Source organism: Pseudophryne corroboree, chromosome 1 (genome assembly GCF_028390025.1).
Source record: "Pseudophryne corroboree isolate aPseCor3 chromosome 1, aPseCor3.hap2, whole genome shotgun sequence".
Classification (NCBI taxonomy): domain Eukaryota; kingdom Metazoa; phylum Chordata; class Amphibia; order Anura; family Myobatrachidae; genus Pseudophryne; species Pseudophryne corroboree.
The window spans coordinates 1,070,196,453-1,070,221,638 of record NC_086444.1 but is presented as its reverse complement, the minus strand read 5'-3'; the positions used below and the strand labels follow the sequence as shown (position 1 = coordinate 1,070,221,638).

Sequence of the window (25,186 nt, the reverse complement as noted above, 5' to 3'; positions counted from 1 at the left end):
AGGGCGGATGTCAGACGTCAATTCTGGGACCAATAAGACTGAAGTGATCGCAGCGGCTGAGTAAGTCCAGAGCTACTCAGAAACTGCAAAAAAACGTTTTTGTGCCGTTGGCTGCAAAAGCATTCGCACACTTGCAAAGCGAAAATACCCTCCCCCGTGGGCGGCGACTATGCGTTTGCACGGCTGCTAAAAGTAGCTAGCGAGTGATCAACTCGGAATGAGGGTCATTGTTATCCCCTGTCCTACACACTTAAAGGGCTGCGGCTTTTATCAGTGCAGGCTGAATGGTCAATATGTGTATCTAATAATGGGGCACAGTTGGTGTTATCAGATGCTGCCCCCACACATTGGCAAAACCTCTTCAGCTGCCACCAGTAGTTAATTAATACTTCAATATTTCCGTCAGTTAACAATGGAACCTCTAGATGGCGCTCTGACACTTGAAACTGCAATACCTAGATAGCCATCGCTCTTGTGCTCTGCAAACAAGGGACTTGTTAATTCTACATATGTTTCATATTATGAATTGAAAATGTCCCATCTGCTAATGTGAAAATGCCCTAATGTATCCACAAGGCCATTATTGTTTGTGTTCAGGTAGCTGTGTGTGATTTGTCCTGTCCCATGACTAGCAGTAACAAGGACGCCACATCAGGCAGGGCAATAAATATTGTTACCGAAAAATGTCTTCTACTTTCCACATTAGTCACATACACCGTGACATCAGTTACTTACCCACGGAGTGTGATTTGTCTTTGAAGCGCCCATATTTTCCATAATTGGTAAGCTCTCCAAATAGATCTTCTATTAAGTATTGTGCATAGAGCTACCAATGACAATGGTTAGATTTTGGGAACAGCAGCTAGATCCTATCAGTGAGCCGGCTAGTAATATGCCACATTCATGTCCTCTATTGAACAGTAGGATCTTTGATTCAGGTGCCGCTATTGTGCAGTGTGATGAATCCTCACAGATCCTGCTTTGAACTGTGCGTATATGAGCAGCTTGTATATATTTATATGAGCATGTCATTTCTTTACCATGCACATTAGTTCTGTCTTATTATGATATATACTGTACTTGTGTGCATTTAAAAATGATAGGTCAGTGTGAGGATGCAGCCTTACAACCACATTTAAATGTAGTCTAGACCAGCAGGAATTTCTGTGTCTGGTTTATTAGTCAGTCCATATGTACGGATTCAGAAGGCGGTATGTTCAACACAGATTGCTTTATAGTACACACATACACACACACTCATTTTCACTTAAGAGCAGATACACTGAACCTTGGAGAGAGATAAAGTACCAGCCAACCAGCTCCTGTCACCATGTAACATGACAGAAGCTGATCGGTGGTACTGTTTCTGTCTCCACTTTATCACTCTCAAAGGCTTAAGGTGGGTACACACTAGAAAGATATATCTGCAGATCAATTGATCTGCAGATATATCTATGGACGGATCGGGCAGTGTGCTCTGCATACACACTACCCGATCCGTCGGGGACTGACGTCATGAACTTGAGTTCAGCTGTCAATCACCGCTGTCCGCCACAGCATGTGTACGGGCGGTCGGCCGACCATCGTACACACACAGCGACGCACCAGTATATCGTTAGATGTATTGGCCGTCGGCTGTGCTGCGGGGCCGACGCAATATGTCTGTGAACGACGGCGTTCAGACGTATCTGCCGTACACACTGGCCGACGGACCCGCAATATATATCGGCCATTTAAGAGAACAGAGCAGTTGGCCTGATGTCTCCTGATGTGATGCCAAAGTTATGATTTAATTGCCTTTTAGAAATGGAATAGGGTTACTGCCAGGCATGCTGGTAAATGTATTTGGCAGATGACAGCGCTGGTCTCTGTGTGGGGCCACCTTCGGATCAAACTAATAGGCCTCAAGGACAGAACTTGAAAGCGCCTATTTACACTTATTACAATGGCTGTTTATTGACAAACTAATAAACAATGAATAACTGGAGTCTTTATGCATCATGAAGTTCACGCACCATTTTTATACATAACCTTTGTTGTTTTTTATTTTCTTTATAAAAGTAAAATGAGCCCAAGCTGGGAAACGGCATGGCTATATAGGGCCTGATAGAGTTGAAAGCAAATCATGTATACTGTACATTGCTCAAAAGAAACGTGCATGGGAAAAATGCATCTCTTTGCCCCTCTGCAGAACTGTGCGCATCCTGACGTGTCTGCATCTGTGTGTGTAGCGTAGGCACTTTCTACTAGTCCTCATGATCGTTGCATGTTTGCAGCTACCATGTGCGAGTTGCATAATACTCGCTTCCAATTTTCGCTTACGTCTACCTCGGCTTAGCCGCAGCTGCGCGCACATTCCTTCACTTTGTCTGGGTGAGCGCGCCTCCAATTCTGCCTCTTGTCTTGGGAGTGTAGATGCGACTGAAATGCATTTAGCTGCAGCGCCTGTACGTTTTGCAGAGCATGCACAGTATACGGAATATGTGCTTCACAAGCAGGCCTACGTGCCACACTGCGTGAGCCGAATAGTGTGGACCAATCCTGTCCAACCTTTGGCTCTACAACTGTTTTGAAACTAAAAGTCCCAGCATGCCCTGCCACAGTTTTGCTATTAGTAAATGCTAAATCTGTGGCAGGGCATGCTGCGATGTGTAGTTTCATAACAGATGAAGAGCCGCAGGATGGCCAGGCTTGGTGTAGAGAGGGTGTATTCCTCACATGTTGTACTCTTTGCATTGCAGGCAGTAATGTCCAGCGACTTTGCAGTCTCCCACTTCAAGCATCTGAGGAAGTTACTGCTTGTCCATGGTCACTGGTGTTACACCCGCCTTACCAACATGATACTGTACTTTTTCTATAAGAATGTGGTAAGTGAAAAATGTTACTCCCTAGAAGGCAAGGTAACAAATACAATAAATGTCTCTTAATTTAATCTTACACATTTAAACTTACTACATAAACTGTAAATATTTGAAACAATTAACTGTGGTCATTGTAAAATAAAAGGAAACCGTGCATTGAGATGGCTTTGTTGGTTACTCCCTCCAGATGTTTGTTACCCTCTTGTTCTGGTACCAGTTCTTCTGCGGATTCTCAGGAACTTCAATGACAGATTTTTGGATGTTAATTTTGTTCAATCTGCTTTTTACATCCGTGCCACCTATAATCTACGGCGTCCTTGATAAAGATGTGTCTGCAGACACTCTCCTTGTGCTTCCAGAGCTGTACAAATCTGGGCAGACATCAGAGGTAAGGCCAGTGACTCCTTTCCCTATAATAATCTCCTGGGATTCTGCATGCTCTATTACTCCCTTTTACAGTGTGACGGGCAACCTCTCTTTCGGGCTTGTTACATTATTATCCTGTTGGACGTGTGTGAGCTTACATTATACAGCCTCTTGTCAGTGAGGATTCCGAATCATGCTGAAGTTTTGCTCATTCTCATTCCCAGAGTCATTTCACAGTAACATTATAATGATCTGCAATATAATGCAGCATTGGCCAGGAATGAAATGTCGATTCTGACTGATGCGTTGCTCTCCTATAAGTGTAATTATAGGTTACCATAACTAACACCCTAGTCTTAAGACACTAAGGGGGACATGTACTAAGCAGTGATAAAAGTGGAGAAGTGAGCCAGTGGAGAAGTTGCCCATGGCAACCAATCAGCATTAACTAACATTTCTAATTTGCATACTATACAGTTGTATGGAGCAGCTGATTGGTTGCCTAGGGTAACAATGCAATTTTATGTGTGTGCTTGATCGCCTGTCTAAAGTGACTATAAAAGTGTTATAAAACGGATAAATCCGACTAAAGTTCTGGGCGTGATGCAGGGAAAAAGTGCCGTAAGGGCGCACAAACGGGTTACTTTCTCTAACGTCCTAAGTGGATGCTGGGGACTCCGTAAGGACCATGGGGAATAGCGGCTCCGCAGGAGACTGGGCACATCTAAAGAAAGCTTTAGGACTATCTGGTGTGCACTGGCTCCTCCCCCTATGACCCTCCTCCAAGCCTCAGTTAGATCTCTGTGCCCGAACGAGAAGGGTGCACACTAGGGGCTCTCCTGAGCTTCTTAGTGAAAGTTTTAGATTAGGTTTTTTATTGTCAGTGAGACCTGCTGGCAACAGGCTCACTGCATCGAGGGACTAAGGGGAGAAGAAGCGAACTCACCTGCGTGCAGAGTGGATTGGGCTTCTTAGGCTACTGGACATTAGCTCCAGAGGGACGATCACAGGCCCAGCTTGGATGGGTCCCAGAGCCGCGCCGCCGGCCCCCTTACAGAGCCAGAAGGCAGAAGAGGTCCGGAAAATCGGCGGCAGAAGACGTCCTGTCTTCAACAAGGTAGCGCACAGCACTGCAGCTGTGCGCCATTGCTCTCAGCACACTTCACACTTCGGTCACTGAGGGTGCAGGGCGCTGGGGGGGGGGCGCCCTGAGACGCAATAAAAACACCTTGGATGGCAAAAAAAATGCATCACATATAGCTCCTGGGCTATATGGATGCATTTAACCCCTGCCAGAATCCATAAAAAAGCAGGAGAAAAGTCCGCGAAAAAGGGGCGGAGCCTATCTCCTCAGCACACTGGCGCCATTTTCCCTCACAGCTCCGTTGGAGGGAAGCTCCCTGTCTCTCCCCTGCAGTCACTACACTACAGAAAGGGTTAAAAAAAGAGAGGGGGGCACTAATTAGGCGCAGTATTAACTATACAGCAGCTATAAGGGGAAAAACACTTATATAAGGTTATCCCTGTATATATATAGCGCTCTGGTGTGTGCTGGCAAACTCTCCCTCTGTCTCCCCAAAGGGCTAGGGGGGTCCTGTCCTCTATCAGAGCATTCCCTGTGTGTGTGCTGTATGTCGGTACTTTTGTGTCGACATGTATGAGGAGAAAAATGATGTGGAGACGGAGCAGATTGCCTGTAATAGTGATGTCACCCCCTAGGGGGTCGACACCTGAGTGGATGAACTGTTGGAAGGAATTACGTGACAGTGTCAGCTCTGTATAAAAGACAGTGGTTGACATGAGACAGCCGGCTACTCAGCTTGTGCCTGTCCAGACGTCTCATAGGCCGTCAGGGGCTCTAAAGCGCCCGTTACCTCAGATGGCAGATATAGACGCCGACACGGATACTGACTCCAGTGTCGACGGTGAAGAGACGAATGTGACTTCCAGTAGGGCCACACGTTACATGATTGAGGCAATGAAAAATGTTTTACACATTTCTGATAATACGAGTACCACCAAAAAAGGGGTATTATGTTCGGTGAGGAAAAACTACCTGTAGTTTTCCTGAATCTGAGAAATTAAATGAGGTGTGTGATGATGCGTGGGTTTCCCCCGATAACAACGGATAATTTCTAAAATGTTATTGGCATTATATCCTTTCCCGCCAGAGGTTAGGGTGCGTTGGGAAACACCCCCTAGGGGGGATAAAGCGCTCACGCTTGTAAGGGCTCTACCTTCGCCTGAGATGGCCGCCCTTAAGGATCCTGCTGATAGAAAGCAGGAGGGTATCCTAAAAGGTATTTACACACATACTGGTGTTAAACTGCGACCAGCAATCGCCTCAGCCTGGATGTGCAGTGCTGGGTTGGCGTGGTCGGATTCCCTGACTGAAAATATTGATACCCTAGATAGGGACAGTATATTTTTGCCTATAGAGCATTTAAAAGATGCATTTTTATATATGCGTGATGCACAGCGGAATATTTGCCGACTGGCATCAAGTCTAAGCGCATTGTCCATTTCTACCAGTAGAGGGTTATGGACACGTCAGTGGTCAGGTGATGCGTATTCCAAACGGCATTTGGAAGTATTGCTTTATTAAGGGAGGAGTTATTTGGGGTCGGTCTTTCAGACCTGGTGGCCACGGCAACAGCTGGGAATTCCACGTTTGTACCCCAGGTCGCCTCTCAACATGAGAAGACGCCGTATTATCAGGCGCAGTCTTTTCGTGGACAAGCGGGCAAAAGGTTCCTCATTTCTGCCCCGTGACAGAGGGAGAGGAAAAAGGCTGCAGAAATCAGCCAGTTCCCAGGAACAGAAACCCTCTCCCGCCTCTGCCAAGCCCTCAGTATACGCTGGGGCTTTACAAGCAGAATCAGGCACGGTGGGGGGCCCGTCTCAATGAATTTCAGCGCGCAGTGGGCTCACTCGCAAGTAGACCCCTGGATCCTTCAGGTGATATCTCAGGGGTACAAATTAGAATTCGAGACGTCTCCCCCTCGCCGTTTCCTAAAGTCGGCTTTACCGATGTCTCCTTCTGACAGGGAGACAGTTTTGGAAGCCATTCACAAGCTGTATTCCCAGCAGGTGATAATCAAGATACCCCTCCTGCAACAGGGAACGGGGTATTATTCCACACTGTTGTGGTACCGAAGCCGGACGGCTCGGTGAGACCGATTCTAAATCTAAAATCTTTGAACACTTACGTACAGAGGTTCAAATTCAAGATTGAGTCACTCAGAGCAGTGATTGCGAACCTGGAAGAAGGGGACTACATGATGTCTCGGGACATCAAGGATGCTTACCTTCATGTCAAAATTTACCCTTCTCACCAAGGGTACCTCAGGTTTATGGTACAGAACTGTCACTATCAGTTCAGACGCTGCCGTATGGATGGTACACGGCACCCCGGGTCTTTACCAAGGTAATGGCCGAAATTATGATATTCCTTCGAAGGAAGTGAATTTTAGTTATCCCTTCCTTGGACAATTCCCTGATAAGGGTAAGATCCAGGGAACAGTTGGAGGTCGGTGTAGCACTATCTCAGGTAGTGTTGCGGCAGCACGATTTGGATTCTCAATATTCCAAAATCGCACCTGGTTCCGACGACGTGTCTTCTGTTCCTAGGGATGATCCTGGACACAGTCCAGAAAAAGGTGTTTCTCCCGGAGGAGAAAGCCAGGGAGTTATCCGAGCTAGTCAGGAACCTCCTAAAACCGAGCCAAGTCTCAGTGCATCAATGCACAAGGGTTCTGGGTAAAATGGTGGCTTCCTACGAAGCAATCCCATTCGGCAGATTCCACGCAAGAACTTTCCAGTGGGACCTGCTGGACAAATGGTCCGGATCGCATCTTCAGATGCATCAGCGGATAACCCTGGGGCAGATTTATTAAGATCGGTGAAGTGATAAAGTGGAAGGTGATAAAGGACCAGCCAGTCAGCTCCTAACTGTCATTTTTCAAACCCAGCCTGTGACATGGAAGTTAAAATCTGATTGGCTGGTCCTTTATCACCTTCCACTTTATCACTTCACCAAGCTTAATAAATCTGCCCCCCTGTCACCAAGGACAAGGGTGTCCCTCCTGTGGTGGTTGCAGAGTGCTCATCTTCTAGAGGGCCGCAGATTAGGCATTCAGGACTGGGTCCTGGTGACCACTGATGCCAGCCTGCGAGGCTGGGGAGCAGTCACACAGGGAAGGAATATCCAGGGCTTATGGTCAAGCCTGGAGACATCACTTCACATAAATATCCTGAAGCTAAGGGACATTTACAATGCTCTAAGCTTAGCAAGACCTCTGCTTCAAGGTCAGCCGGTGTTGATCCAGTCGGACAACATCACGGCAGTCACCCACGTAAACAGACAGGGTGGCACAAGAAGCAGGAGGGCAATGGCAGAAGCTGCAAGGATTCTTCGCTGGGCGGATAATCATGTGATAGCACTGTCAGCAGTATTCATTCCGGGAGTGGACAACTGGGAAGCAGACTTCCTCAGCACGACCTCCACCCGGGAGAGTGGGGACTTCACCCAGAAGTCTTCCACATGATTAAAAACTCGACAGGTATTGCGCCAGGTACAGGGACCCTCAGGCAATAAGCTGTAGACGCTCTGGTAACACCGTGGGTGTACCAGTCAGGGTATGTGTTCCCTCCTCTGCCTCTCATACCCAAGGTACTGAGATTGATAAGATGGAGAGGAGTAAGCACTATATTCGTGGTTCCGGATTGGCCAAGAAGGACTTGGTAACCGGAACTTCAAGAGATGCTCACGGAGGATCCGTGGCCTCTACCTCTAAGAAGGGACCTGCTCCAGCAAGGACCCTGTCTGTTCCAAGACTTACCGCGGCTGCGTTTGACGGCATGGCGGTTGAACGCCGGATCCTGAAGGAAAAAAGGCATTCCGGATGAAGTCATCCCTATCCTGATCAAAGCCAGGAAGGATGTAACCGCAAAAACATTATCACCGCAATTGGCGAAAATATGTTGCGTGGTGCGAGGCCAGTAAGGCCCGACGGAGGAAATTCAACTGGGTCGATTCCTACATTTCCTGCAAACAGGAGTGTCTATGGGACTGAAATTGGGGTCCATTAAGGTTCAAATTTCGGCCCTGTCAATTTTCTTCCAAAAAGAACTAGCTTCAGTCCCTGAAGTTCAGACGTTTGTAAAAGGGGTACTGCATATACAGCCTCCTTTTGTGCCTCCAGTGGCACTTTGGGATCTCAATGTAGTTTTGGGTTCCAAAAGTCACATTGGTTTGAACCACTTAAATCTGTGGAGTTAAAATATCTCACATGGAAAGTGGTCATGCTGTTGGCCCTGGCCTGGGCCAGGCGCGTGTCAGAATTGGCGGCTTTATCCTGAAAAAGCCCTTATCTGATTTTCCATTCAGACAGGGCGGAATTGAGGACTCGTCCTCAGTTTCTCCCCAAGGTGGTTTCAGCGTCTCACCTGAACCAACCTATTGGTGGTGCCTGCGGCTACTAGGGACTTGGAGGCCTCCAAGTTGCTAGACGTTGTCAGTGCCCTGAAAATATATGTTTCCAGGACGGCTGGAGTCAGGAAATCTGACTCGCTGTTTATCCTGTGTGCACCCAACAAGCTGGGTGCTCCTGCTTCTAAGCAGACTATTGCTCGTTGGATTTGTAGTACAATTCAGCTTGCACATTCTGTGGCAGGCCTGCCACAGCCAAAAATCTGTAAATGCCCACTCCACAAGGAAGGTGGGCTCATCTTGGGCGGCTGCCCGAGGGGTCTCGGCTTTACAACTTTGCCGAGCAGCTACTTGGTCAGGAGCAAATACGTTTGTAAAATTCTACAAAATTGATATCCTGGCTGAGGAGGACCTGGAGTTCTCTCATTTGGTGCTGCAGAGTCATCCGCACTCTCCCGCCCGTTTGGGAGCTTTGGTATAATCCCCATGGTCCTTACGGAGTCCCCAGCATCCACTTAGGACGTTAGAGAAAATAAGAATTTTCTTACCGATAATTCTATTTCTCATAGTCCGTAGTGGATGCTGGGCGCCCATCCCAAGTGCGGATTGTCTGCAATACTTGTACATAGTTATTGTTACAAAAATCGGGTTATTATTGTTGTGAGCCATCTTTCAGAGGCTCCTCTGTTATCATGCTGTTAACTGGGTTCAGATCACAGGTTATACGGTGTGATTGGTGTGGCTGGTATGAGTCTTACCCGGGATTCAAAACCCTTCCTTATTGTGTACGCTCGTCCGGGCACGGTATCCTAACTGAGGCTTGGAGGAGGGTCATAGGGGGAGGAGCCAGTGCACACCAGATAGTCCTAAAGCTTTCTTTAGATGTGCCCAGTCTCCTGCGGAGCCGCTATTCCCCATGGTCCTTACGGAGTCCCCAGCATCCACTACGGACTATGAGAAATAGAATTATCGGTAAGTAAATTCTTATTTTTCGCACAAATCTTCTTATCTGTATGGGGAGCTGCAAGAAGAAATATCTGCGCCAGCAGCATGTGTACCCATACGGCGGATTCAGTATGATTTACCGGTGGGCGGGATGTTGGCTGTCCGTATCCCGACAGCGGCTTCCCGCCCGCCAGAATGCTGGCAGTGGAGCGAGCGCAAAGAGTTCCCTTGCGGGCTCGGTGGCTTGCTGCATTCACCACAGTATCTATTCATACTCTATGGATGTTGTGGACACCCACAAGTGGGAATGGTCCTGTTTTTCCAGGATTCCGGCTGGCTGTATTGTCGGCTTTCGGGATTCCGTCGTCTGTATCCTGACCGCCAGGATCCCGACAGCTGGCAAATTGAACGTATACCCATACTGCAGCACAATTAGTGGCAGTCGCCTAATAACAATTTAATGGACAGGTTACATTAACATAGGACGGCAGAAAAGAGGGCCATCCCTTTTGATTTGAAGGTATAAATACCTTTTAAACAAGATTATATGCAAGCATAATTCTTAGACGCAAACCTGGACCATTCATTAACTTTCATCTGTCTAATGCGAGTTGTACAATAAAAATAAATGGTTGCTATGGGTTCAGTGCACATTTGACACCAGCAGTTTAGGTACATGACCCTCATTAGCCTTATTTTAATCTACACTACTAATCATATCTGTGTTTTAGTTGCAAAATCACAGGGCGCAACAATGTAAGGTTTGTACGTGTCTCGGGAGAGAGAGGAGGGTGCTTGCATTTCTGGACATATCCTTCAATTAAGTCATCTGGTTAGCCGAATTGTAGCTATGAAAACAATTAAGGCACGCACCCTGCCACCAAGTGACTTATTTAAGTGTAGTGGGAGAATAGCTACCCAACTTGAGACCCTCTACTGGCTCCCCCACATACAGTAAACGGTAGTGGGAGCAATGCTCACCGCTACCGAAGCTCAGCTGTGTCCCAGAAGTCGCAGTATACTGTGTGGGTAGCACTCTCCCGCTACCATACACTGTGCGAATGCATCGCAGGCAACAGTGAAAAGGGACACATCTGTATTAAATCTCAGAGCACATATATCTGTTTACTGATATGTATGTATATACAGTATATGTGCTGTCTTCCCTTTTCTAGGCTTACTGTTCATCAACCTTCTGGGTCACCATACTGGATGCCTTCTATCAGAGTATGGCCTGCTTCTTCATCCCTTACTTTGTAAGTATTGTAGGCTGCTACGTATCACTTACTGCAATAACATACCATTCATTGTTTTTCCTATCTTCATTGAAACAATATCTCTAAATTCAACTATCTGTCCTTGGCTAGTCACAAATTTGTAATCTTACAGCTGGTCAATGGCACACTTATGGCAGGGGTTTTCCATGCGTCCCTCACCTTCTCTCCCTGCAGCCTAAACCTAACCCCCCGCTCTGGTGCCTAAACCCAAGCTGGTGGGCTATATTTACTGTTAGGAGGCCAGGGTCTCCCGGCCCTTTCGGCATTCCGGCGTCGAAATTGTAAAGGGTGTCTGGATTCCGACTTCGGTATTTCAACGGCTGGTATTCAGACAGCTGACATTCTGACTGCATCCCAATTTTACTGCTAATGTAGGGCTAGTGTTAGAATTCAGGATCATATTATACCCAGGATAAGGTGGTTGAAATGGGGTCATAGAGCCATTTTACCTTTATCCGTCTCCGATAATGGAGAGCTTGGAGAATTTCTGGACTAGGCAAAATATACACCTGTTTTTACCTTTTAACAAATAATTCAACATAATTCTAAAAGATCAATACGTGTGTCTGTTAATTTATGTATGTGTATATATCATTTATTTTTTATTTTTCATCCACTAGGGGTCATTGGAGTACTCTTGGGATATGGACGGCTTCCGCAGGAACAGGGCACTGAATATTTAAATTTAGTACTCTCCACCCCTCCATATCCCAGAGTACCTCAGTGTTTTTTCTGTGCTCAAAGTAGGAACATGGCTTGTATGGAGCTCAACCACACTTCTTTTGAATATATTTAATTTTTGATTTTGATTTTTAATTTTTACTAACTGCAGCACATCCCTTCCCAGTTTATATAAAAACACGTTGGTCCGGGATAGTGCTGCTCCACTGAGGCAGCGCATGGCATGTCGGTCCTCGCATAGAGCACCCTCACGGCCACATGCAGCTCACTCCCTGACCTGCAACAGCTGAACGGAGCTTACACACAGAAGCCCCGTTACAGCAGCACTACAGGACAAGGTATGCTGGGGGGACGGGACGCTGTGTGGGGTCCGTGTTTCCTGTCACCGCCGCCCGCACCCGCCGCTGTTTGTAGCCGCCCGACCCAGCCGCTCTGTCCGCCGCTATACGCTCCGATCAGCGCATGACCTGCACCTCTGCCGCTAAGACCCTCCGGCCGCCGCTCACACCCGCCGGCCGCCGCTGCAGGACCGCTCTCCACTACAGCGCTCCCTGCACCCGATCTCGGACTGCCGGAAACCCGCTCCCCGGTAACTCCCGCTCAGGCAGCGGTACCCGGGCCACAGGAGAGGGAGAAGAAGGGGGGGAAAGTAGGCGGCATGCATAACAACTGCATGGGGCTGCGTGGGTTACAGCAATAATCACATGGGCTGTTAAGCCTATATTAACAGGTTACTTTGCTGCAATAGTTACAGGTTATAAGGTGTATACCCTGCACTGTGATTAGGACTGTAAGCATGGGGGCCATTTTAACCATGCTTCCTGTTATTCCTGTTTGTGATTCCAGAAAGTTCCTGTCCTACATCTCTACTCCACCGGATGGCGCAGGGGTGTTAGTGGGAATTTTGGATCAAATTTCATATAGTACTGGCCACGTGCACTGCAGCTATATATATATATATATATATATATATATATATATATATATATATATATATATATATATATATAATATTATACACTCCTTAGTACACATTTACTGAGTCGTGCAAGTGTCTGTCCTTGTATATTGTATTGTCTGTCTGCATAATGAGTAAGACACCAGCCAAATCTAAAAAGCAGTTTCACTGCAATGTCTGTAAGAGTGTTTTACCGGACGGATCTACCACATGTACAGTATGTTTTGTGGATTCGGTTACGAATACCATTTCCGCTCCGGTTTCAAAGCCGGTTTCATCCCCGGAACCTCGATGGGCTATGCTAACAGATGTCATGGCTGGGTTGCAATCAGAATTGGCCGCCGCTCGACACGAGCGGGAAGCGGCAAGATCTGAGTCGCGGTTGAGACCGCCAGAACTACCGGAGGGGTCTCAGCCTTACCAAAGGTCCAAGTCCACTTTGGGTAGAAGAGATAAATATCATATTTCTTATGATTTACCAGTTTCTGCTATGTTGCATTCTGACGATTCTATGCCAGACCTCACTGCGCAGGATGAGGATGAGGAGGGCGAATTAGACCAGCAGTCAGATAGTGAAGATTTTGACAGCCCAGGCATTGATAATCTCATTAGAGCTGTGCGTCAGTCTCTGAAGTTTACAGAGACTGAGGAGCCGCTGACAAATGATGAAGTCGTATTTACTAAACAACAAAGATCACCAATGTGTTTTGCTGTTTCGGAATCCCTTAATAAGATGTTAATTGAAACACGGAAGAATCCGGATAAACGGTTTTCTATACCTCGCAGATTTAAGTCTAGTTACCCGTTTCCAGAATCTGTGACATGTACATGGGAGAATCCGCCAATGGTGGATTCGTCTGTGTCAAAACTTACAAAGAAATTAACCATACCAGTGCCAACGGCTACTACGCTTAAAGACCCTTCAGACCGTAAAATAGAAGCTATGCTAAAGTCCATGTATATAGCAGCAGGAGTGTTGCTTAGACCTGGGTTGGTTGATATTTGGGTCACTAAGGCGCTAATTGTATGGATAACAGAGCTCAAGTCTGCCCTACATGACGATCACCTTATACTTCTTGCTGATCAAATCTGTGAAGCTGCTGAGTATCTATGTACAGCTTCTACTGACGTCTGTCAGCTCACTTCTCGCATTTCATCATTGCTAGTTACAGTACGACAAGCACTCTGGCTGCGTTCTTGGCAAGCGGAGGCAGAGGTCAAAAGAGGTATAGAGGCATTGCCTTACGGTGGCGAGAAGTTGTTTGGTCCTGAATTGGACAAATGGATTTCTGAGGCTACGGGAGGAAAGTCTGTTTTCTTACCATTGCCTCCGACGGTACCAAGACGGAAATCCTCTGGTCCGGCATTCAAATCCTTTAGACCTCAGCCTTTTCGGGGCCGTGGTAGAGGAACAGCCACGCCTAGTAGACGAGGTCGGGGACGTGGTTTCCAACAAACCAATACCAGTCGTCAGGGACGCTAAGGTCACCAACAAGCCAGTGGCATAACGGGCTCCTAGCCTATCTTGGATCTCCAATTGTGGGAGCACGCCTTCAGACGTTCCATTTGGCGTGGTTCCAGACATCCACAGATGGGTGGATCTGCAATTTAGTGTTAAAAGGTTACAAAATAGAGTTCGACTGTCTTCCACCACTGCGGTTTTTCAAGACAGGACTGCCTGCGTCGGACGACAAGAGGTCGGTCCTGCAAATTGCCATTCAGTCCCTGCTGGATTCAGCAGTTTTGATTCCGGTCCTTGTACAACAACAAGGTTAGGGTTATTATTCCAGTCTGTTTGTGGTACCAAAGCCGGATGGCTCGGTCAGGCCAATATTGAACTTAAAGGGCCTCAATCAGTACGTCACTTACTACAGATTCAAGATGGAATCTCTGCGGTCAGTAATTGCAGGTTTAGAGCCACAGGAATTCATGATTGCGCTGGATCTCAAGGATGCGTACTTACACATTCCGATTTGGCCACCTCATCAGAGGTTCTTGCGGTTTGCAATACGGCAGAACCATTACCAGTTTCAGGCTCTACCGTTTGGCCTCTCGTCAGCACCTCGGGTATTCACCAAAGTGATGTCTGTGATGATAGCTCATCTCAGATCCCTGGGAGTGATAATAGTTCCGTACTTGGACGATCTGCTCATCAAAGCTCCGTCTCAACAGATGCTCCTCCAACATGCGTTGCTAACGTACAATGTACTAGTTCAGCACGGTTGGATTGTCAACTTCAAAAAATCACATCTAATTCCGTCTCAATGACTTCAATTCCTAGGTATGATTCTCGATACGGTAAATCCAAGAATTTACCTACCAGAACAGAAAGTACAGATTATTCGTCATCTGGTACAATTAGTGCTCAAGCCACGCACAGTCTCTGTACATTTGTGCATTCGCCTCTTAGGCACAATGGTGGCGGCTTTCGAATCGCTTCAGTTCGGAAGATTTCACTCACGTCCTTTTCAACTGGATGTGCTCGCATAGTGGTCGGGCTCGCATCTGCAGATTCACCAGAGGGTGAGGTTGTCGCCACGGGCCAGGGTATCTCTACTCTGGTGGCTCAAAGTACACAATCTAACCGCAGGGAAACGGTTCCACCTGGAATTGGATAATTCTAACGACTGATGCGAGTCTCAGAGGTTGGGGAACTGTAGTTCAAAATTGTCAGCTCCAGGGTCTCTGGGCGGATCACGAAAGATTGCGGTCGATTAAATGTCCTGGAACTCCGGGCAATTTACAATGCACTATGACCAGCAGTGCACATGCTTCGGTCTCAGACTGTCCAGGTGCAGTCAGATAACTCGACAGCGGTCGCGTACATCAACACACAAGGAGGAGCGAGAAGCCGCATGGCAATGCGGGAAGTAGCTTGAATCCTCAATTGGGCCGAGCATCACCAAGTGATATTGTCGGCAGTGTTCATTCCGGGAGTGGACAACTGGGAGGCGGATTATCTCAGCCGTCGGGATTTTCATCCAGGAGAATGGGCATTAAATCCAGAAGTGTTTCACATGTTGGTCCAGAGGTGGGGTTACCCTCAAGTGGACCTGATGGCATCTCGCCACAATCACCAAACGCCCCAGTATGTGTCCAGAACGCGAGATCAAAAGGCAGTGGCGGTGGATGCTCTCACAATCGCGTGGTTGTACAGCCTCGTGTATCTGTTTCCACCGTTTCCGCTGCTCTCTCTGTTGCTAAAACGGATCGAAAGAGTCCGCCACAGTCATACTAGTGGCGCCTCATTGGCCTCGGTTCTCTGATCACCGCTGACTACTCGCAGACGATCCTTGGCCGCTCCCACTTCGTCCGGACCTGTTACAACAGGGTCCGTTCCTTTACCCCGATTTAGCGCGGCTGCGTTTGACGGGGTGGCTGTTGAGACCGCCCTCTTAAGAAGAGAGGGCATTCCAGAATCTGTTATACCAACCATGTTACGAGCTAGGAAGCCAGTTACGACAGCTCATTATTACAGAATTTGGCGTACCTATATAGGTTGGTGTGAAGTTCGGAAGTTTCCGACATCATCTTTCAAGTTATCCCGTCTTTTGTTATTTCTACAGACGGGGTTAGATGGAGGACTGCGTTTATCTACATTAAAGGTGCAGGTATCTGCTTTGTCGATTTACTTCCAAAGACGATTGGCTCTATTGCCGTCTGTACACACCTTTCTGCAAGGTGTCCTCAGAGTGCAGCCTCCATTCATTCCACCTACAGCGCCATGGGACTTGAATCTGGTTTTAGATTTCTTACAGTCTTCATATTTTGAACCCTTACAACAAGTGGATATTAAGTTTCTCACTTGGAAAACAATTTTTATACTAGCCTTAGCTTCGGCAAGGCGTGTTTCAGATTTGGGTGCCTTGTCATGCAAGCCACCGTATTTGGTGTTTCATGATGACAGAGCGGAACTTCGGACGAATCCCGCTTTCTTGCCAAAGGTAGTGTCATCTTTTCACATCAATCAACCAATAGTAGTTCCTGTGTTAACAGGTCATTCTGGAATTTTGGATGTGGTACGCGCATTACGCGTTTATGTATCCCGAACGTCTACAGTTCGTAAGACGGATATGTTGTTTGTTCTCTATGATGCTGCGAAGATGGGTTGGCCAGCTTCTAAGCAAACCTTATCCAGATGGATTAAACTGACCATACGTCAGGCTTACCTTCATGCTAGGTTACAGCCGCCTACATCAGTAACAGCTCATTCCACACGTTCTGTGGGAACTTCATGGGCAGCTGGTCGTGGGGCTTCTACGACGCAGCTTTGCCGTGCGGCTACATGGTCATCAGTGCACACGTTTGTGCGCCTCTACAAGTTTGATACGTTTGCGGCATCAGCATCTAGCTTTGGCCGCCTAGTGTTACAGGTGCCAAACAGCTCTCCCGCCCACGGAGGAAGCTTTGGTACGTCCCAAGAGTACTCCAGTGACCCCTAGTGGATGAAAAAGAAAATAGGATTTTTATACTTACCAGGTAAATCCTTTTCTTTGAATCCATAGGGGGCACTGGACGCCCACCCAGAGCAGTTTACTTGGTTTGTGGTAAGTTCAGGGGATCTTATGGTAACACATTCTCACCGACTGGTTCAAAGTTTCATGTTCTATCGGTTATGGTGTCAACTGTTTAGTTGTCAGTAACGTTATGGGTCAACTTTATTGTTGTCCATTATGTTATATGTAATTCTCCATTGTCAACCTCTCTAGCTCCTGTTCGGCTCAGTAAAAAACACTGAGGTACTCTGGGATATGGAGGGGTGGAGAGTTCTAAATTTAAATATTCAGTGCCCTGTTCCTGCGGAAGCCGTCCATATCCCAAGAGTACTCCAGTGCCCCCTATGGATTCAAAGAAAAGGATTTACCTGGTAAGTACCAAAATCCTATTTTTACACTAAAGTTTGCTACATCCCAGGTTTTTTCATTGCACTTTTTTCCTTGGTCGCAGCTGTGACCAGTACACTGATGCACGTAACAATCCAGCAAACCTCTCCTCATTCCTTCTGCTGCCCTTCCACTGCACACTTACCCCTGGGACTTGTAAATAAATGAGGGTGGAGCATTAAGAACACTGCTGTTTGTTTTTTCTTTTTTAAATACCCACTATAGTAGGTAGTCACCGGGCAATCTCAGACATAGGACCTCATGTAAAGAGATAAGATACAGATCATTTAATAGAACCTCTTCATCTTCACCTACATCCTTTGCATGTGTCATTTATGTCCCCCTCTTTAATGGATTTGTTGGACTTGGGTTTGCCTGTTTTCATAAAACAATATATATATTTTTTTCTCTAACGTCCTAGAGGATGCTGGGACTCCGTAAGGACCATGGGCAATAGACGGGCTCCACAGGAGACATGGGCACTTTAAGAAAGAACTGAACTCTGGGTGAGCACTGGCTCCTCCCTCTATACCCCTCCTCCAGACCTCTGTTTTAGACTGTGCCCAGAGGAAGATGGGTGCACTGCAGGGAGCTCTCCTGAGTTTCCTGCTAAGAAAGCATTTTGTTAGGTTTTTTTCTTATTTTCAGGGAGCTCTGCTGGCAACAGACTCCCTGCATCAAGGGACTGAGGAGAGAGGAGCAGAACTACTTAAATGATAGGCTCTGCTTCTCAGCTACTGGACACCATTAGCTCCAGAGGGAGTGGAACACAGGTTCGTCCTGGGCGTTCATCCCAGAGCCGCGCCGCCGTTCTCCTCACAGAGCCGGAAGAAACGAAGAAAGAAGACTACTGAGGCGGCAGAAGCCTTCGGGTGCTTCACTGAGGTAATGCACAGCACTGCAGCTGTGCGTCATTGCTCCCATACACCTCACACACTCCGGTCACTGTAAGGGTGCAGGGCGCAGGGGGGCGCCCTGGGCAGCAATAGAATACCTCTCCTATGGCAAATGACTATATACATGTACAGGTGGGCACTGTACATGTATATAAAAGAGCCCCCACCATATTTTATTAAGTTTGAGCGGGACAGAAGCCCGCCGCCGAGGGGGCGGGGCTTCTCCCTCAGCACTCACCAGCGCCATTTTCTCTCCACAGCACCGCTGAGAGGAAGCTCCCCGGACTCTCCCCTGCTTGACACACGGTGAAAGAGGGTTTTAAAGTAGAGGGGGGGGCACATATTTGGCGATTATACATTACAGCAGGGCTACTGGGTAAACATACTGTGTTTTTTCCTGGGTCATATAGCGCTGGGGTGTGTGCTGGCATACTCTCTCTCTGTCTCTCCAAAGGGCCTAGGGGGGAACCTGTCTTCAGATAAGAGATTCCCTGTGTGTGTGGAGTGTGTCGGTACGCATGTGTCGACATGTTTGACTATGAAGGCTCACCTAAGGAGGAGGGGGAGTGCATGGTTGTCAGGTCGCCGTCGGCACCGGACTGGGTGGATATGTGGAATGTCTTGAATGCAAATGTAAATTTATTGCATAAGAGGTTAGACTAGGCTGAGGCTAGGGAGAAGTCAGGTAGTCAGACCATGCCTGCCCCAGTGGCACCCGGGACCTTCTGGGTCTCAAAAACGCACTATCTCCCAGATTACTGACACAGATACCGACACAGACTCAGATTCTAGTGTCGACTATGAGGATGCAAAATTACAGCCAAAGGTGGCAAAAGGTATTCGTTACATGATTATTGCCATTAAAGAGGTTTTGCATATCACTGAAGAACCCCCTGTCCCTGACACAAGGGTACACATGTATAAAGGGAAAAAGCCTGAGGTCGCTTTTCCGTCCTCATTTGAGCTAAGCGAATTGTGCGAAAAGGCTTGGGAATCTCCAGATAGACTACAAGTTCCCAAAAGGATTTTTATGGCGTATCCCTTTCCACAAAAGGACAGGATACGATGGGAATCTTCGCCTAAAGTAGACAAGGCGCTGACACGCTTGTCCAAGAAGGTGGCACTGCCTTCCCAGGATACAGCTACCCTCAAGGATCCTGCTGATCGTAAGCAGGAGGTTACCACGAAGTACATTTACACACATTCCGGTACTATTGTTAGACCGGCTATGGCATCGGCCTGGGTTTGTAGTGCTGTCGCAGCATGGACAGATTCCTTATCTACGGAGATTGACACCTTAGAGAAGGATACCATTCTAATGACCCTAGAGCATAGGTTCTCAAACTCGGTCCTCAGGACCCCACACAGTGCATGTTTTGCAGGTAACCCAGCAAATGCACAGGTGTATTAATTACTCACTGACACATTTTAAAAGGTCCACATGTGGAGCTAATTATTTCACTTGTGATTCTGTGAGGAGACCTGCAAAACATGCACTGTGTGGGGTCCTGAGGACCGAGTTTGAGAACCTGTGCCCTAGAGCATATCAAAGATGCTGCTTTATATATGTGGGATGCTCAAAGAGACATTTGTTTACTAAGCTCCAGAATAAATGCTATGTCTATATCTGCTAGGCGACTCTTGTGGACCCGACAGTGGACGGGGGATGCCGACTCAAAGCGGCATATGGAGTCGTTGCCTTACAAGGGGGAGGAGTTGTTTGGAGAAGGCCTCTCGGACTTTGCCTCTACTGCTACGGCCGGTAAATCTAATTTCTTACCTTATGTTCCCCCGCAACATACTAAGAAGGCACCTCATTATCAAATGCAGTCCTTTCGTTCAAATAAAAGCAAGAGGGTACGGGGATCGTCATTTCTTGCCTGAGGTAGAGGCAAGGGAAAAAAGCTGCACACAGCTAGTTCCCAGGAGCAGAAGTCCTCCCCTACGTCTGCAAAATCCACCGCATGACGCTGGGGCTTCCCTGGGGGAGTCAGCTAAAGTGGGGGCACGTCTTCGATTTTTCAGCCAAGTCTGGGTTCACTCACAGGTGGATCCCTAGGCAATAGAGATTGTTTCTCAGGGATACAGGCTGGAATTCGAAGAGGTGCCTCCTCGCCAGTTTTTCAAATCTGCTTTGCCAGCTTCTCCGTCAGAGAGGGAGTTAGTGTTGACTGCAATTCAAAAGTTGTATCTTCAACAGGTGATAGTCAAAGTTCCTCTTCTCCAGCAAGGGAAGGAGTATTACTCAACCCTGTTTGTGGTCCCGAAACCGGACGGTTCGGTCAGACCCATTTTGAAACTAAAATCCCTAAACCTGTACTTGAAGAAGTTCAAGTTCAAAATGGAATCGCTCAGAGCGGTCATCGCCAGCCTGGAGGGGGGGGGGGGGATTGGATGGTGTCCCTGGACATAAAGGATGCATACCTTCATGTTCCGATTTTACCTTCTTACCAGGCGTTCCTGAGATTTGCAGTACAGGACTGTCATTACCAATTTCAGACGTTGCCGTTTGGGCTTTCCACGGCTCCGAGAATTTTCACCAAGGTAATGGCGGAAATGATGGTGCTCCTGCGCAAGCAGGGTGTCACAAATATCCCATACTTGGACGATCTCCTCATACAGGCGAGATCTCGGGAGAAGTTACTGGACAGCGTGTCACTGTCTGTGAAGGCGTTACAGCAGCACGGTTGGATTCTCAATCTTCCGAAGTCCCAACTGGTTCCTACAACGCGTCTGACCTTTTTGGGCCTGATTCTGGACACAGACCAGAAAAAGGTTTTTCTTCCGATGGAAAAGGCTCAGGAGCTCATGGCTCTGGTCAGGAACGTATTAAAGCCAAAAAAGGTTTCGGTGCATCACTGCACACGTGTCCTGGGGAAGATGGTGGCATCTTATGAGGCCATCCCCTTCGGCAGGTTCCATGCGAGGACTTTTCAATGGGACCTACTGGACAAATGGTCCGGGTCAGGGCTGTAACTACGTGTGTGCCAAGTGGGCTTGGCACACAGCGCAGTTGCCCTGAGGGCGCACGGCCAGCGGCATGTAATGAGTCAAATTGACTCATTACATGCCGCCTCTGCTGTGTGCGCCGTGCGCCGCGCTGTGGAGGGAGAAGAGGACCAGCGCCGGGCAGCGGAGAAGGAGGAGGAGGGAGGGGGAGCAGGGAGCCGCAGCAGCGCTATGTCATTGGTAGTAAGCGTCGCTGCAGCATCCCCCTCTCCTTCTGTATTGGCTGCCCGGCACTGCTGTGGATGCTGGGATGCGGTTCCTCCATCCCAGCATCCACAGCAGCGCCGGGCAGCCAATACAGAAGGAGAGGGGGATGCTGCAGCGGCGCTTACTACCAATGACATAGCGCTGCTGCGGCTCCCTGCTCCCCCTCCCTCCTCCTCCTTCTCACCTCACTGCCTGCACCGAGGGAGCTGCACGAGGAGCCCGACTGCCAGCAGGGAGATGGTAAGTATATATCTCTTTCTCTCTCTCTCTCTCTCTCTCTCTCTCTCTCTCTCTCTCTCAGGGGGTCACCGTCTGCCGCAATGTGTAAAAAGGGGGATGGCTGCCGCAGTGTGTAAAAAGGGGGGACTGGCTGTAAAAAGGGGGCCTGGCTGCCACAATGTGTAAAAAGGGGTCCTGGCTGCCGCAATGTGTAAAAAGGGGGATGGCTGCCGCAATGTGTAAAAAGGGGGGACTGGCTGTAAAAAGGGGGACTGGCTGCCGCAATGTGTAAAAAGGGGGCCTGGCTGCCGCAATGTGTAAAAAGGGGTCCTGGCTGCCGCAATGTGTAAAAAGGGGGACTGGCTGCCGCAATGTGTAAAAAGGGGGCCTGGCTGCCGCAATGTGTAAAAAGGGGGCCTGGCTGCCGCAATGTGTAAAAAGGGGGCCTGGCTGCCGCAATGTGTAAAAAGGGGGACTGGCTGCCGCAATGTGTAAAGAGGGGGCCTGGCTGCCGCAATGTGTAAAAAGGGGGACTGGCTGCCGCAATGTGTAAAAAGGGGGCCTGGCTGCCGCAATGTGTAAAAAGGGGGACTGGCTGCCGCAATGTGTATAAAGGGGGACTGTCTGCTGTAATGTGTAAAAAGGGGGACGCTGTCTGCTGTAATGCATAAAAGGGGCTCTACCTGGTGTAGTGGCGCTACTGTGCAGCGTAATTTGAATAATGTAGACTACTGTGCACCGTAGTATGAATTGCTATTATTTTGTGGCCACGCCCCTTCCCCGTGAAGCCACGCCCCTATAAATTTTTCGCGCGCCTACGGCGCGCACTGCCCCTGTCTTACATGGGGGGGGGGCACCACTGTCGTTTCTTGCACACAGCGCTAAAATGCCTAGTTACGGCACTGGTCCGGGTCTCATCTACACATGTATTGAAGGATCACCCTGTCTCCCAGAGCCAGGGTATCTCTCCTGTGGTGACTGCACAGTGCTCACCTCCTAGAGGGCCGCAGGTTCGGCATTCAGGACTGGATCCTGGTGACCACGGACGCGAGCCTCCGAGGTTGGGGAGCAGTCACACTGGGAAGAAGTTTCCAAGGTCTCTGGTCAAGTCTAGAGACTTGTCTCCACATCAACGTCCTGGAGTTGAGGGCCATATACAACGTCCTGCGTCAAGCGGAAGAATTACTTCGCAACAAGCCGGTTCTGATTCAGTCGGACAATGTCACAGCAGTGGCTCATGTAAACCGCCAAGGCGGTACAAGGAGCAGAGTGGCAATGGCAGAAGCCACCAGGATTCTTCGCTGGGCGGAAGGTCATGTAAGCGCACAGTCAGCAGTGTTCATTCCGGGAGTGGACAACTGGGAAGCAGACTTCCTCAGCAGACACGACCTGCATCCGGGAGAGTGGGGACTTCATCAGGAAGTCTTCGCACAGATCGTGGGTCAGTGGGGACTGCCCCAAATAGACATGATGGCGTCCCGTCTCAACAAAAAGTTAAAGCGGTATTGTGCCAGATCAAGAGACCCTCAGGCGGTAGCGGTGGACGCCCTGGTGACACCTTGGGTGTTCAGGTCGGTCTATGTGTTTCCTCCTCTTCCTCTCATACCCAAGGTGTTGAGAATAATAAGACAAAGAGGAGTGAAAGCAATCCTCGTGGCTCCGGATTGGCTACGAAGGACTTGGTATCCAGATCTGCAGGAGTTGCTCACAGAAGATCCGTGGCCTCTTCCTCTAAGGCAGGACCTGCTGCAACAGGGGCCCTGTCTGTTCCAAGACTTACCGCGGCTGCGTTTGACGGCATGGCGGTTGAACGCCGGATCCTAGCGGAAAAAGGTATTCCGGATGGGGTCATTCCTACCCTGATCAAGGCTAGGAAGGACGTGACATCGAAACATCACCGCATATGGAGAAAATATGTTTCTTGGTGTGAGGCCAGGAATTCTCCTACGGAGGAGTTCCATTTGGGCCGTCTCCTTCACTTCCTTCAGACTGGAGTGAATTTGGGCCTAAAATTGGGGTCCATAAGGGTTCAAATTTCGGCCTTATCCATTTTCTTTCAAAAAGAATTGGCTTCTCTTCCTGAAGTACAGACGTTTGTGAAGGGAGTACTGCATATTCAGCCTCCTTTTGTACCTCCGGTGGTGCCTTGGGACCTTAACGTGGTGTTACGGTTCCTTAAGTCACCTTGGTCTGAACCACTCAAAACGGTGGAATTGAAGTACCTTACTTGGAAAGTGGTCATGTTGTTAGCCTTCGCTTCTGCAAGGCGAGTTTCGGAATTAGCGGCTTTGTCACATAAAAGCCCCTATCTGGTTTTTCATGTGGATAGGGCGGAGTTGAGAACTCGTCCTCAATTCCTTCCTAAGGTGGTTTCATCTTTTCATATGAACCAACCTATTGTCGCGCCTGTGGCTACGCGTGACTTGGAGGATTCCGAGTCCCTTGATGTGGTCAGGGCTTTGAAGATTTATGTGGCCAGAACAGAAAGGGTCAGGAAGACAGAAGCATTGTTTGTTCTATATGCTGCCAACAAGGTTGGCGCTCCTGCTTCAAAGCAGACTACTGCTCGCTGGATCTGTAACACGATTCAGCAGGCGCATTCTTCGGCAGGATTGCCGTTGCCAAAATCGGTTAGGGCCCATTCCACTAGGAAAGTGGGCTCTTCTTGGGCGGCTGCCCGACGGGTCTCGGTATTACTGTTGTGCCGAGCAGCTACTTGGTCGGGATCAAACACCTTTGCAAAGTTCTATAAGTTTGATACCCTGGCTGGGGAGGACCTCCTGTTTGCTCAATCGGTGCTGCAGAGTCATCCGCACTCTCCCGCCCGTTTGGGAGCTTTGGTATAATCCCCATGGTCCTTACGGAGTCCCAGCATCCTCTAGGACGTTAGAGAAAATAAGATTTTACACCTACCGGTAAATCTATTTCTCGTAGTCCGTAGAGGATGCTGGGCGCCCGTCCCAAGTGCGGACTTCTTCTGCAAGACTTGTATATAGTTATTGCTTACATAAGGGTTATGTTGTAGTTTCATCGGTTTGGACCGAGACTATATTGTTTGTTCATACTGTTAACTGGGTAGTTTCTCACAAGTTATACTGTGTGATTGGTGTGGCTGGTATGAATCTTGCCCTTGGATTATCAAAATCCTTTCCTCGTAGTGTCCATCTCCTCTGGGAACAGTTTCTCTAACTGAGGTCTGGAGGAGTGGCATAAAGGGAGGAGCCAGTGCACACCCAGCGTTCAGTTCTTTCTTAAAGTGCCCATGTCTCCTGCGGAGCCCGTCTATTCCCCATGGTCCTTACGGAGTCCCAGCATCCTTTACGGACTACGAGAAATAGATTTACCGGTAGGTGTAAAATCGTATTTTTTTGCTGACAATATTTTACAAATATCTCAATCATTTTAGCCTTTTTTTTTTCTTCAGTGCAGTGTGTGTGTGGGGCACTCTATGGG

General features: G+C 48.3%; 1 protein-coding gene across 1 annotated transcript in view; it reads left to right on the top strand.

The window, feature by feature from the left end:
• Positions 1–25,186, top strand: part of ATP10D (ATPase phospholipid transporting 10D (putative)) — a 226,649-nt gene that overhangs the window by 163,152 nt on the left and 38,311 nt on the right. The window contains exons 18-20 of the mRNA XM_063920975.1: positions 2,742–2,867; positions 3,049–3,249; positions 10,779–10,859. Coding sequence (XP_063777045.1) covers positions 2,742–2,867; positions 3,049–3,249; positions 10,779–10,859 — 408 coding nt within the window. The remainder of the gene's footprint in view (positions 1–2,741; positions 2,868–3,048; positions 3,250–10,778; positions 10,860–25,186) is intronic.